Below are 13,910 nucleotides of genomic sequence, written 5' to 3'. Positions count from 1 at the left end.
TGGTTCTCATACTTTTTTTTTTATCGCGGAGCACACCACTTAATGATCTTTCCCAATGTTGTTTGTACCGTTAGCTAACTATTGTAAAGCGCTTTAGATAAAAGCACTATATAAAAAAACCCTTAATAGTAATTAAAGTTTTTTTGTTCTACAAACAAAAGCACACAACTCATATTTTAGTATCAGTAGTCTTACCTTTCTAATGTGATGGATCAGTAGTCTTACCTTTCTAATGTGCCCTCTCCCCCGCTGCGGCGGGCCCCAAACAGGGGCTGGGAAGAGGGGGGCTCTCTCCAGCAGCCGCAGCCCTGGAGCTGGGGAAAGTCGCCTCTTTCTCTGGCCGCCGCAGTCCTGCACATCCCAAATTCCCCTCACCCCCTCTTCTCACCCCACTGCCCCCTCCCACCTACCCCCATTCCTCCCAAGGCCACCACCTCACCTTACATGTGCATCTTCTCCAAGGTCCAGACACCTAATTAGTGAAGCCAAGCCTGCACGGCTACACTAATTAGGCGGGTGGCCCTTCATTGTGTTGTGTGCAGCCACTCAGGCGCACACCTTAGAGGGAACTATCCACGGACCACCTGAATGGAGCTCGCGGATCACTGGTGGTCTGCGGACCACAGTTTGAGAACCTCTGCACTAGACTTTCCAGCATTCAACTAGAATATACTCTGCTGTGTAATTTCACAGATCAACCCACCACAGCACAGGATGGTGAAAATTCTCTCTGCTGATGCAAGTCTATCAATAGGCACTACGTTGCTTTAGGTACAGGTCATCTAACCCATAAAGACATGTAAGAATTCAGACTAGGAGGCATCTAAACATTGTCTCAACTAAAAGCTTAAGTCTTGTGTACTGGAAAGCCTTGATTTACCAAGTACCACCATGATTACTCCCACCGCTACTATATAATAGGACCACATTTATCTTCACGCCATTGGGCCTTCTTTTAAAATCCTACATGTTCTGACTGAACACCAACATATCCATGACTGTGCCTTGCTTTTTTATCAATTTGTCTTCTGGCTAATAAGTGCTTATCCTATCGAGCCAGAATGAATCTAATCTTGTAACATTTTGTTGTGATCAGTTGGTCTGCTAAAAAGCTATTCCTAAGCAGGCCAATTTGAGTGAAAGGCATAAGACCCTTTCAAAATTAAAAAAAAGCAGATGTTGTAGGTCCCCCCTACCCTTTATTTTTTTAATGTATGTTTAATAAATGTTAATGTCTTTTTGCTTAGTGACATATAGTAAACTAAATTACTTGGCAACAGATCAAATTCAAATTACTGTTAACATTATGGCAGTAAGAAAAATAGTGGAACTCAAATTTACGAATGTCTCCCAAGCCCTACTAATCATCAAAAACACCACACTTCAATATTAACTTCATCCAGAAAATTACGTATCAACATAAAATCAAATGGCACGGCCACACACCACTCCGACCCACTTTGTACTCATGCTGAAACTAGTGTACAGATTAATAATTACTAGCAAAAATTGGGCCAGTTGCATTGTTCAGTCAGATCTTGATAATATACAGATCAAATGTTTCATCCTTGATTTAATAATATCCTTAGGGTCTGATCCATCAGCATAGATCTAACTGCAAGAAAAGGGGCTACTTCATTTTCACAGTTGAATGGTTATATTCAGGCTCAGCACAATTAAATTCTTATTCTTAAGCATTTCTCTAGATTATCTATTTAAATTTTCAGAGTTGTGGGAAATTATGCTCCCCCCTCCTCCCAAGACAACAGGGGGTCAGAATAATTACTTAATGACAGTAAACGCTCAGATTCAAAGAATTGAAGCTTTATAACTGTTAAAACACAAACTGTCAATAGCACATGACAGAGTATGCAAAGGAAATATCCTTAAATCAAAAATTCTCTCAAGCAACATTTTTCTTATTTTGCCTATCTGTAAATTTTGATCATCAATAGAAACATTTTTGTCAATTTCTGTGTGCCTTGCAATCAATGTTTACCAATAAAAACTGAATCCTTCCAAGCCTAGTTATTGTCACCTCACTGTATAGGAGTCATATGACATACTTTAAAATATTTTTAGATCTAAAAATATTAGACAATGTACTTACTGAACAGACTCGGGTGTTCCAGTTAACATGCAAGATCTATCAGGCAGGCCACCGCTATCTATAAAGTTTGTAAAATGGAACAGATTTAACAATTCTGTTTAACTTGCAAGGAATCAGTAGCTAAGTAAATAGAAAAGTGTGTTGTGGGAAGTTTTAACATTTCACTAAACCAATAAAATGACAGTCTCAAGATTGAAGATTGTTTTGCACCTAAATGACTTGTACCTATTCCCAGTTGTTAAAGGTGAGAATAAATTTAGTTGAAAAACCAACCAGCAGTGTTCCAAACTTGCTACCACTAAATGTATATAACCTCAAAAGGAAATAATTACCAGGAGCAATCTGTATTTTGCATCCAGATTCTTGCTGTATGCGTGAAATCTGTTCTCCTCCTCTGCCAATTACTTGAGGAATAAAAACAAAAGGATTTTACTAGCAATAGCAACATTTGTTAAAAGCTCCATTATATTGTATATTATATTTATACTACTTACTGAATCCAACCATTCCATCTGGAACTTTGTACTCCTCTGTCATTACAGACCTAAAAAAAGACAAAATACAACAAAAGATTACATATGGTTAGGAGACTACACTGGCTTAGAATTTAGAGAATATTTTTCATCTGTATAGAAAGACTGGCTGCCTTCCCCCCCCCCCCCCGCCCCCAATCACACCAAGGAGGAGAAACATACTGCAACATTTTGGGGAAATGCCTTTCTGTGGGTGCATCTACCGCATCTAGTGACTTGAATGAGAGCCAAGTTTATGCAATTTTACTTTAGAAGTTTTGCCCATTTTAACCTGAAATTCTTCAAGTTAAATAGAGATTAAAAGCCAAAATGACAATCTGTAAACACAGAATACCAAACAGTAATATTAGAAGGCAAAAATGACACTCCTAATTAACATTATATAAAATTTAGATACTAGATTTATGTACTTCATAATAGATCAATTATTTCTGCTAAAAATCTGTTTGGTATGAAAAAGACCAGTATATTCCATGATTATTAAAATATTGCTAGTTATGTAGCATTAGAAGTATGTCACAGATGTATAAAAATATAGGTCATTTCCAGAACAAAAAAATATAGGCCATTTCCAAACAAAAAATGCACATCAACAATTAAAAGGGCATGTGGGCAGGTTGGTTAGTTTTGTGTTTTTGGTTAGTTTTGTGTTCTGAGCAGAGGGAAGAAGCAAGATGAGAAGAATGCAGCATAAGTTATTGATCAGATATGTTTGGCATAAATTTTGTTAACGCCAATATTTTTCCCCTTAAGAAACCTTTCCCTCTTGCTTTTAAAATAACCTTTTCCTTCAGTCCAGATGCCTGACCCTATGGATCACACCTCCCACATATGACATGATATCAAGTCTCCATGCAGTTCTCGATGTGGTATCCTATTACATACATTTCAAATATTTAGCTTATGCCTATTGTGGCTAAACTGTAACAAGCATCACTTCACAATTGTGTTTCATTATTATGTTCAAACGTTGTCTTTTTAGGAGAAATGTTTTGAAGTTGTTTCCTGGAAATGCACCAATACTAAAAAGTAAGTGTAAACAAAATGTTCATTATGGCTCCTACCTTTGTTGCTGATGCATCGGGGGTAGCTGGGTTCCAAAAGCTACAAATAAAAAGTATTTTTAAAGTTAAATTCACAAATAAAGGCAAAATTCTCTCACAATTAAGCCAAAAATTTCCCACTAACAAACTACACCTCTACCCCGATATAACACTGTCCTCAGGAGCCAAAAAATCTTACCGCGTTATAGGTGAAACCACGTTATATTGAACTTGCTTTGATCTGCCGGAGTGCGCAGCCCCCGCCCCCCATAGCACTGCTTTACCGCGTTATATCCGAATTCGTGTTATATCGGAGTAGAGGTGTATCTGTAGCTACTTCTGACAAAGCTGGGTTTTAAAAAAAGTTGCCAAGCAGAGGTATAAAAGTATAGCTAAAAGACAAACTGATTCTCAGCTCTGTTGCTAATATATAATATTTCACAACTATCAAACTGTTCAAAAACAAGCCTATTTTCCTTAAAGAAACTTGAGACTTACAGGTCAAGTCATTGTGATCTCACTGGTCCAACATTACCTACCAGAATACTGCATCATACTCTTGCTCTGAAAATGTACACTTGTTTAGGTTTTATTCGCAATGAAATAAAAAATACTTACAGTCATTCTGAGGAGCAACTTTCTTAGCATCTGGTTGATCTGCAAAATTAAGATTTTTTTTATTTTTTGCAAAGAAACAAGAATCTTTTAAACTAATGGCTGTCCCATGAGCGTGAATCGTAACTTTTCCAGTGTATTTTTTAAGTCAATGAATTTGTTTTTGTTTTGGTAATTTCAGGGAATAGATCTGAATAAAAAAGAAATCTTATAAGTACGGTACTCGGTTAGTATACTTGAAAAGAAGTTAAGTATTTCCATTCGTCTATCCAGTGGTTTAAGAAAAGCATAGTTTTAGAAACATACTGTAGATTGGATATCCATAAACAGTCAATGAAACTTAGCTAAGACAAGCAACAACATTTAACTCTGCTCCTAATAACTGGTTTCTCAAGCTAATGATGCTTCTACAGTAAGAACTGAAGATAAAAGTCCACCAAAAATCAGTATGAAAATAAACAATGGCTTAAAAAAAATCTGACAAGTGACCACAAATCTACATAGAATTTAAGAAGCAACAATAATCCCCTGCAATGCAATCTGAGTCTGAACTGTGGTATGAAATTCCTATCCAAATATCAAGCATTTCACAGCATAAAACTTCAAAAAAAAAAAAAAAAAGTATATTCAAAGCAACTCTATCACTAACATCAAAAATCCTCTTTGTACAAATAAGCGAAATGAAAGGCACTGACAACCTATTTCTGAAAAGACTACTTCAGATGTTTCCTTCCCCACCCCAAATTCAAAGTTATGTGATGAACCATCATAATTTATGTGTAGCAAAAAGTCAGACACATAATCCAGGAAATATTTGTGTCATCCATTTCAAAAGATCCACTAGTTTATTTCACGTTTACATACTAAACACAGGTAATAAATAAAAATTCCTGCCTTTAAAAGGAGAGGGCATTCCCTCCCAGTGTGTTGTACTGCTCGGACTTGTCCAAGAGCCATCTACACATAAAATAAAAAGAATACATTACATACATCATCTGAAGCATCATTAGCTCATTTTTGTATATTAAAAACCTCACTATTAATAGAAAAACACTTTAATAAAGAATACAAGAACTCCTGGTTTGAAGCCTTAATTGCATTCTGTAAACTGAGTCACAATCCTCTTAAAGGAAAAAAAAAAGTCACAGCTCATATAGACCTAACAAAGTATTTTCAACATCTCCAAGTTCAGAAGTTTCTCTCCATAATTTAGTCAGGATTATGTGTGTTTATTAAACATATCAAACCCTGTTAAGTTCACACTAGTTGTGTAGTAAAAATCAGAAGACACGCCACACAATTCAGCAGCAAACTTTTCTGCAACGTTAAGCAAGTCAAAAAGTGGAAACCGCAACAAAAGTAGAGGAAATATTACAGCATGATCTTATCAGGGTTCATGCGTGCTGTATGCTGAAGTTAGTAAAAGATTTAGCCAAGTCTAATAAGAAGAATTTTTATTTTCCTGTCCTTTTTTTTTTTTTAAAGTCCTATGCCTTTACAATGAAATGCATTAAAAGTAGTTTACCAGATGCTGTACCTTCAATAATAAATCAGAGGTCAAACCAGCATAGGTTTGAAAGGTGACCACCTTCAACCTTAACAGTGAATAAAAGATTTCAACAATATACCTGCATAAAGGGATCTTCTAAATTATTTATGTTTCACCTACCTTACCCATGGGTTTTCCTCTTAAAATTTACTGCATTGTTTCAGTACAAGAGGTCAGGTAATGGTCTAAGAATTGATTTACACAGACTTCAGATTTAAGACCTAAATAGCACCACTGATTTCTAAACAAAAATCCCCATTAAAACCAAATTGGCAAAGTGTGTGATGTTCTTTAAAGAGAGCACATGCCAGTACAATATGGATCTATACTATTTACTATTGTTTCTGTGGAAAATTTAGGACCTTTTTGACACCGCTGCCATGAACAAAATGAATTATGGTAGTATGCACATATTTATTGACAGCATACCTCCATCTTCAAGAGGTCTTTTTTGTCCTCCATAACCGTAATCATTTGAATTCATTGATGTCCCTCCATCACCTCCAATTTTTGCTGCAATCTAGATAAAAGTAAAAATAATGAAAACATACATGAGATACTTTTTACCTTGCAAATCAAAAACCTTGCAGATCAGTCCTGGTTTGCCCTAGTTTTGCTGGAGGTTTAAAAAATACATATTAAAAACAATATATATCTCAATGACGAAAAAAAGTCCCTTTCTTTGCATATCATCTTTGAGCACACTTGATCAAATGATCATTTTGCTTTAAGACCGGTATTTAAAGAGCATTTTGCATTCTTACAGATTTCTCTTTACAAAAAGGAGGTTATTGTACTCATGAGGTTTCACCCATGGAGGAAGTAGAAGAGACTGCTGCATTTAGAAATGGCAGCACCATGTATTTTTCCACAAGATCTTTGAGATTTTCCATCTCATTAAAACAGGTTGAGTTATCTCACAGAGAACCCAACTCCTACCAAAATCACCTTAAATCTCATAACTGCATTATCTGACTTTCCCTTTATAAACACTGTACAAAGTTGCATCTTGCTTGTTACCAAATGAAATCTTATGTGCAGCCAACTGAAAAAACGACAATAGTGCAAATCGAGTTAAAAGTAAAACTAAAGGACAGAGAGTACTCAACGTAAACCTGTAGTTTTAGCTCAGGACCAACGAACCCAACACTTTCAAACTAGTTTGAGCAGGTTACCAGGATACAAGAGCGCCTCAGGCAACATAATAACTGGACCTGAACCTGAGCCTTTTAGAACACGAGGGGGGAGACTCGTCGAAAACCCGCGACAAGCAGTTCCGTCTCCTTCGCCTCCCCAACCAGCGCAGGGCGGCGACCCAGGGCCGCGCGCTGCCTGGGATAAGGCGCTTTTAATAACCAGCTGTGATTTCGCTATTTGCTTCCTCCCCAAACGGCTCAGAGGGAAGGCCCGGGAAAGGTCCCCTCCGTAACCTGTCCCTTGACGGAGCTTGTGGGTACAGGGGGAAGGTTACCGGGGATCGAGCAGAGGTGGGAACCCCCCCCCATCTCATTGTGTGCTGATGGGGCAAGGGCGCGGCGGGAGCTCCCCCCTCGTTGTGGGTGTTGGGGAGGCCCAAGAATCTCTCCTCACTGCGTACATAGGGCGGGGAATGGGGAAGAAACAAATAGCACCGCCGTCACCCCAACGTGCGCAGAAAACGAGGCCCCTGAAAGGGAAGCGGACCCAGCCTGACTCCAGCCCCCTCCCCAGAACAAACCCCTGAAGCCGCCCGATACGCTTCAAAGGATTTGCGTAGGACCCACCCTATTTGTCCCAGAATAGGTAGAGGGGAGATTCCGGTGCTGAGGATCAGAGGAGGCCCTATCGGGAGCCGCTTCCAGGCCCCCGAGCCTGAGGGTCGGAGCTACCGATGGGCTGGTGCCCACATTACACACCTGCCTAGCCCGCTGCAGTGCGTCTTTAAAGGCATCGTTGACTCCCCCACCTCCGCCTCCTCCTCCTCCGGGCGCGCCCGAAGCAGGAGGGGGCACCGTGGAATAATCCGCCATAGCCGCTCCGCCGCCGCTTCCTGCCCTACTCGCTGCCTGCCAAGAAAGAAAGAAAATGGCGGCGGGCGGGAGCCTTTCACATTCCTGCGCGGCATCGTGCTCGGGGGAGGGGGGCAGGGAAGGAGAGGAAACCTCGCGAGACCTCTGGAAGGGAGGGGTGGGATTTCGTGGAGGTTCTTGTGGAAGAAGAGGAAATCTCGTGAGACTTCATTCTGAAAGCCAGTATATGTGTGGGGTCGAGGTTAGAGCTACAGAGATGTCCTTCAGGGGCATGGAAGCGGAAATCCTCAGAGGCGGGGAGATAAGACTCGCGATAGTTCATTCCTGGAACGGGATTTGAGGGGCCCCATCGTGTAGGCTAGGCGGGGCGGGGGTGGATATCACGCGATGACTTTTATCGGTTCGGGATTTGGGAGATCGCGGAAGGGAAACAGGTGGATCTCGCGAGCTTTGAAGGTTAATTTTCAGCGCGTGGAGCTCCAGCCTCAGCTGGAGCGCGGTGGCTGCTGGGAGCTCGGTTGGCTCGCGACCTGCTAACGCTGACCGAGACTTCTGCGGCTTTGAGTGAGTCAGGGAGGGTGAAGCTCCGCGCGGGGCGAGCGGTTACTGCCATTCGCAGGCCGCTGGGGTCTGAGCACCCCCCCCCGGGCCGCGGCCCCGGGCTGGGGGGGCCCGGTGGCCCCCGGGGCCCGGCCCCCCCCCCCCCCACCGAGTCCCATCCAGGGGTGAAATCTGGGGGCGCAGAGCTCCTGGCCCAGCATGGCTCTGCGGCTGCCCCCCGGGGCATGCTGGGGTGGTGCGCTGGGGAGGAGAAGCGTCACTTGCCAGGTGACTGCCGCCGAAAAGGGATGCAGCGAAGCCGGTCAGCCCGCTGGGCATGGGGCTTGCAGCGCTGCGGGGGGGGTGTTGTGGTGGCGGCGGCGGCCTGTAAACTGGCGTTGTTGTGGAGCGTACCCCCGTGTAACGCGCTCAGGCGACATAGAACTAGCGCGTTATTGCTACCGGAGGATGGGTGGGCCGAGAGGTCTGCGGTGCCGCGCCGCAGCGGGGGCTGAGGAAACTGGCAGCGCCTCGAGAAACAGCCGTGTTTGTTGTTAGCTGCCGCATGGTGAGGTGATATGCAGAGCTGATCTGACCAGCTCATATTCTGAGACGTCCCCGCTTGGCATGCCAGCCAAGGTGGGGGTGGAGGGGAACGAAAGCCTAAGTTCTTCTCTGGGGTTTGTGACTCTTTCTCTAGTGTGGCTTCTCTTTTCAGCTAAATGTAACCTGGCTTTTTAAGATGTACCACCATTAAATTCTTTATGCCCCTTGCCTTAGCACTTCACTGCTCTCATTCAATCAGTACTACTTTTGATTCCTTTTTAGTATATTCATTTTTCAGGATGGTTTGCTCTGTTGATTCTAGCATCTTCCTACCAGGCTTCAGCTCCTGCGGGAGATGGATCGTGGCTCCCGCTTCTTCTATGCCCTGGAGTAGCAGTCAGGGGGTTAAAGAAGCACGTCATCTGCCTTTTGGCAGCAGATGCTACCCCCCTCATGGATCTGGTGGAGATACGCGAGAGGGTCCAGGCCTTCTATGCTGGCCTTTTCTCCCTGGAGCCAACCAACGCTGATGCCTGCAGTGTGCTTTGGGATGAACTCCTGACAGTTAGCACGGGTGACCAGGAACGGCTGGAGCTGCCCTGCCTCTCACTCTGGCCAAGTTCTCGGAAGCCCTCCGTCTCATGCCCACTAATAAATCTCTGGGTGTGGAGGGGCTGACCATGGAGTTCTACCGCGTGTTCTGGGACATCCTCGGCCTGGACCTTGCCACCATCTGGGCCGAATCATTGGAGAGCAGCGGGGTCCTCTCCCTGTCATGCAGGCGAGCAGTGCTCACCTTGCTGCCAAAAAAGGGGGACCTCTGCGATCTCCATAACTGGTGTCCAGTCTCGCTCCTCAGCATGAACTACAAGGTCGTAGCAAAGGCCGTCTCGCTGCGGTCCATGCTGGTGGACGTGGTCCATCCTGACCAGAGCTACACCGTCCCGGACCATACCCTCTTTGATAATCTTTACCTGGTCTGGGATCTCTTAGAGCTTGGGTGTAGGGATGGTCTGTCGTTCACCCTCCTGTCGTTGGATCAGGAGAAGGCATTCGTCCGGATGGACCACAGGTATCTCTGCGGGCATTCGGCTTCGGGCCCCAGTTTATGGGGTTTCTCCAGGTGCTGTACGCTTCCACATAGTGTTTGGTCAGGGTCAACTGGACCTTGACTGCACCTGTCAGCTTCGTGCAAGGAGTGCAGCAAGGCTGTCCACTGTCAGGTCAGCTGAATACTCTGGCTATTGAGCCCTTCCTCCGTCTCCTTCGTAAGAGGTTGACAGGGTTGGTGCTGTGTGAGCCGGAGGTGCAGCTGGTCCTGGCAGCGTATTCCGACGACGTGCTCCTCATGGTCCAGGACCCGGACGACCTGGTGCGGGTGGAGGCTTGCCAAGCTGTTTACTCAGCGGCCTCCTCTGCTCCGGTCAACTGGGTCAAGAGCTCTTGCCTAGTGGTCGGGGCCGGGTGGCGGGCGAGCTCCCTCCCACCCATGCTTCAGGCCATCCGGTGGAGCGCGGGTCCACTGCTCTATCTTGGTGTTTACCTTTCTGCCACACATCCGTCTCTGCCAGACAGCTGGCAGGGTGGCTGGGTGACTGCGGGGCCGAACAGGACTGCTCCAGTGCCTCTCTCTCCAGTGGAGAGCGCTGGTGCTTAACCAACTGGTCCTGTCCATGCTCTGGCACTGGCTCAACACCCTATGCCCACCCCCCAAGGTTCCTGGCCAATCTCCAGAGGTTGGTTCTGGAGTTTTTTTGGCCAGGACTGCACTGGGTCTCTGCAGGGGTTCTCCATCTTCCCCTGAAGAAAGGAGGACGGCCTGGTATGCATGCGCAAGCAGGTCCATGTCTTCCGCCTCCAGGCCCTGCAGAGAGTCCTTTATAGTGCAGGTGGCTCGGCGCGGAGCATATTAGGGCATGCCTTCCTCCACCGCCTGCGAGGGCTCCGATATGAGAGGCAGCTCTTTTTTCTCCATCCAAGAGGTTTTCCGCGAGACCTCTCTGAGCTGCTGGTCTTCTACCAGGACCTCCTCTGGACCTGGAGGCTGGTTTCAGCAACCAGGTCTGTGGCGGCCACCGAGAGGGCAGATCTCCTCACGGAGGCCCTGCTACACAATCTTCAGCTCCGTGTGCAGGTGGTAGAGTCCCCCTTGGTATGCCAGAGGTTGGTCCTGGTGGGAGTTACCAAGATTGGAGACCTCCTGGACTATGACTTGGGGGGGGGTTGGATGGATCCCCTGGCGCTCAGTTGGTGCATGGGGCTCTCCACCCTTAAAACCCCCTGGCACGTTCTCCAGGAGTTGGAGGTAGTCCTGTCCCCCGAGGCTTGGGTTTTCCTCGAGCTGGTCCTGCGAGAGGGTGCACCCTGCCCGCCTCTCACACCAGGCTCTCCGGATATTTCCATTGGCCCCCTGCCCCGTGAGCCTTCCCAGTCTCCCCCTCCTCGTACCCCAAGTTGGCTGCATGTCTTGCAGCCGGTCCATTTTCGAACCGTGCCAAGAGACCATCTATATGTGCTCGTGATGCACACACTTCATTTCCCCACCCTCATGTTCTGCCCATATACCAAATGGTGGGACAGTTCACCAGGAATGGAGGGTGGGGAACCCTGGTGGGACAGCTTATATTCCATCTTAGTCCTGCGGCCTGCTGGGGATATCAGCTGGTGGCTCCTACATGGAGCTGTGAGCACAGGCGCGTACTCGGCGCAGTTCACCTCTGTCTCTGAAGCCTGTCCCTTCTGTGGCATGAGGGAGACCTTGGCGCACGCATACCTTCAGTGCGCCAGGCTGCAGCCCCTCTTCCAGCTCCTCCAGAACCTCTTATTGAGGTTCTGGCTGCACTTTTCCCCGCACTTGTTTATTTACGCACATCCGATCTGAAGCCCCACAAAGTCGCGGGGCCACCTTGTCAGCCTCCTCCTGGCCATGGCCAAGGTGGCCATTTGTAACACCAGGGAGAGGAGGTTGGCAGAGGGGGGGCCCTGCGACTGTGGGGCTGTCTTTTGTTTATTTTTATCCGCTTACATATCTGTGCAGAGTTCCTCTGGGCAGTGTCTGCCAGCTCTCTCGATGCCTTTGAGGAGCAATAGGCGCTGTCCAGGGTTCTCTGCTCAGTGTCCCCTTCTGGTTCCCTAGTTTTGGCCCTTTGACCCCCACGCCTGTTCCCGTTATTGCCTTTGTTGTCCCCTGAACTTGGTTGGGTTCTGGGTCCAGTAGCTCCTCCCTAGGAGCTTTTAGCAATGGGCGAGCTTGTGGGTGCTCAAATGGACCAGGCTTCAGAGCCCACAGCCATTATCTTACGAACTTCTGTAGTGTCAGTATCTGTATCTGGTATCCAGTTAATGCTGAGGGTTGATAGCAAGCATCTGATAAAGTTTTAAAAAAGTGGATTTGTCATATCTTTAGTTACAAGGCTCTTTGAGCTTGTGTCAGTTTGGAACGAGGTGGCTCAAATGAAACTTTATTTATTTATGTTTAACATAGACCTTGCTTAAAGTTCTCGAACCACACCCAGGAACAAGCGTTTTTGGCCAGAAACAATTGGCAATCAATTAACATGTTGTAACATGACAAAAAAATCAGCTTTAGATGAAGCTGAAGGCTGTAGAGTGTGGCTAACTTTTTTGCCCTAATAGCTAGTAATATGAGAGAGTAATAGCAATACTTAAATTGGACCACTAAGTGTGTGTGTGTTTGTGGGAAGAGAGGAGAGGAGCGTACTATAGCTTACATCTGCTCTGTCTGTGCCAGGGGATGGCCTACTGCTGTGTATGCTTCTGTTACTATATCATATATTTCCAATTTAAACTTAGGTTTGAGTTAAGTAAATTCTATTTTTACACACTTTTATTTGTCACGTTGGCAATGTTGTGCTTTTATTATTTAACAGATGTTTACATGAAAACGGTATTTTTTTTTATATGACTGGCTTTTTAATTTAATTAGGATCCATTGACTTTTACTGGTAACACACATAAAGCGAGAACAACTGGAGTTGTTCCAGGAAAAAGAATTCCTTTTCCTATCTGCTTCTATTAATTGATTCTATCCCAGGAAGGTGAAAGGAGATTGTATTCCTATTCCATTGGCTTCCCCCATTATAATCACCCTGAAATTAAAAGATTATGTATATAAAGTGGGCATTTTAAGATTGATTTTTGTGTTAGTTAAAAGCCTATTAAAGGCCTCAACGCTGTGTTTCCTGTTGCTTGTACTGTGTAAGCTTACTCAGAAATCTACTGGCAGTGCACAGATTGGAGTGTTTACCAAACAATGAAGGGTGACTGGTATGGCCCAATTAGCACGCTGGACTGGGACCTGGAAGACTTGGGTTCTATACCTGACTTCCCCTGACCCGAGTGAATGAACTTGGGCAAGTCATTCCCCTTCTCTGTCCCTCAGTTTCCCCATCTGCAAAATAGGGAGATTGATATTGTCTTCCTTTTGTAAAGTGCTTTTTAGATTACTTATGAATAGTGCTATATAAGACCTAGCTCTTATTAGAAGACACTCAGGCAAATGTCACCACTGCCTAGTCTGTTTTTTTTTTTCTTGATATAGGCCTACACTGTAAATGTTCTTCAGATGGGGCCCTTTACAACTGGTGTCAAGTTGCTTTAAAATTTGATAAGCCTCTTGCTGGCATTCTAGTTGGACACTTTAAGTTCTTATGTTGCTCTAATCGCTTAGGACAGAAAGCAGTTTTCCTCTAACAAACTTTTTCCTCGCTCATTTAAGGTTTTTTCCCTTGTGTCTAGATCAGGGATGGGCAACTTTTTGTCCTTAGGGTCACAGCTAGGAATAGAAATTGTATGACGGGACATGAATGCTCACAAAATTGGGATTGGGAGCGGGTGAGGGTTCTGGTTGTGGGGGGGGCTCCGAGGTGGGACCAGAAATGAGGAGTTCAGGGTGTGGGAGGGGGCTCCAGGCTGCGGGGGGGGGGGGGGGGGGGGGGGGGGGCT

At 45.3% G+C, this 13,910-nt stretch overlaps 2 protein-coding genes across 6 annotated transcripts in view; one reads left to right on the top strand and one right to left on the bottom strand.

Moving 5' to 3' along the window:
* Nucleotides 1-7,928, bottom strand: part of LOC112109816 (far upstream element-binding protein 1) — a 34,313-nt gene extending 26,385 nt beyond the window's left edge. Inside the window, exons 1-8 of one of the 5 annotated variants that reach the window (XM_024204466.2) lie at nt 7,746-7,928; nt 6,280-6,370; nt 5,196-5,258; nt 4,305-4,343; nt 3,708-3,747; nt 2,605-2,654; nt 2,443-2,514; nt 2,111-2,168 (exon numbers count right to left, since the gene is read on the bottom strand). In XM_024204466.2, coding sequence (XP_024060234.1) covers nt 2,111-2,168; nt 2,443-2,514; nt 2,605-2,654; nt 3,708-3,747; nt 4,305-4,343; nt 5,196-5,258; nt 6,280-6,370; nt 7,746-7,859 — 527 coding nt within the window. In that variant the 5' untranslated portion in view covers nt 7,860-7,928. The other 4 variants (XM_024204467.2, XM_024204470.3, XM_024204468.2 and 1 more) reach the window with 4 other exon arrangements.
* Nucleotides 7,929-8,348: 420 nt separating this feature from the next.
* LOC112109818 (dnaJ homolog subfamily B member 4) overlaps nt 8,349-13,910 on the top strand; it is a 38,923-nt gene continuing 33,361 nt past the window's right edge. The window contains exon 1 of the mRNA XM_024204473.1: nt 8,349-8,423. The gene's annotated coding sequence lies outside the window, so the exon portion shown is untranslated. The remainder of the gene's footprint in view (nt 8,424-13,910) is intronic.

Source organism: Terrapene carolina, unplaced genomic scaffold (assembly GCF_002925995.2).
Source record: "Terrapene carolina triunguis isolate 2854851 unplaced genomic scaffold, T_m_triunguis-2.0 Scaffold210, whole genome shotgun sequence".
Taxonomy (NCBI): domain Eukaryota; kingdom Metazoa; phylum Chordata; order Testudines; family Emydidae; genus Terrapene; species Terrapene triunguis.
This window is presented reverse-complemented; position numbering and strand designations above follow the sequence as displayed.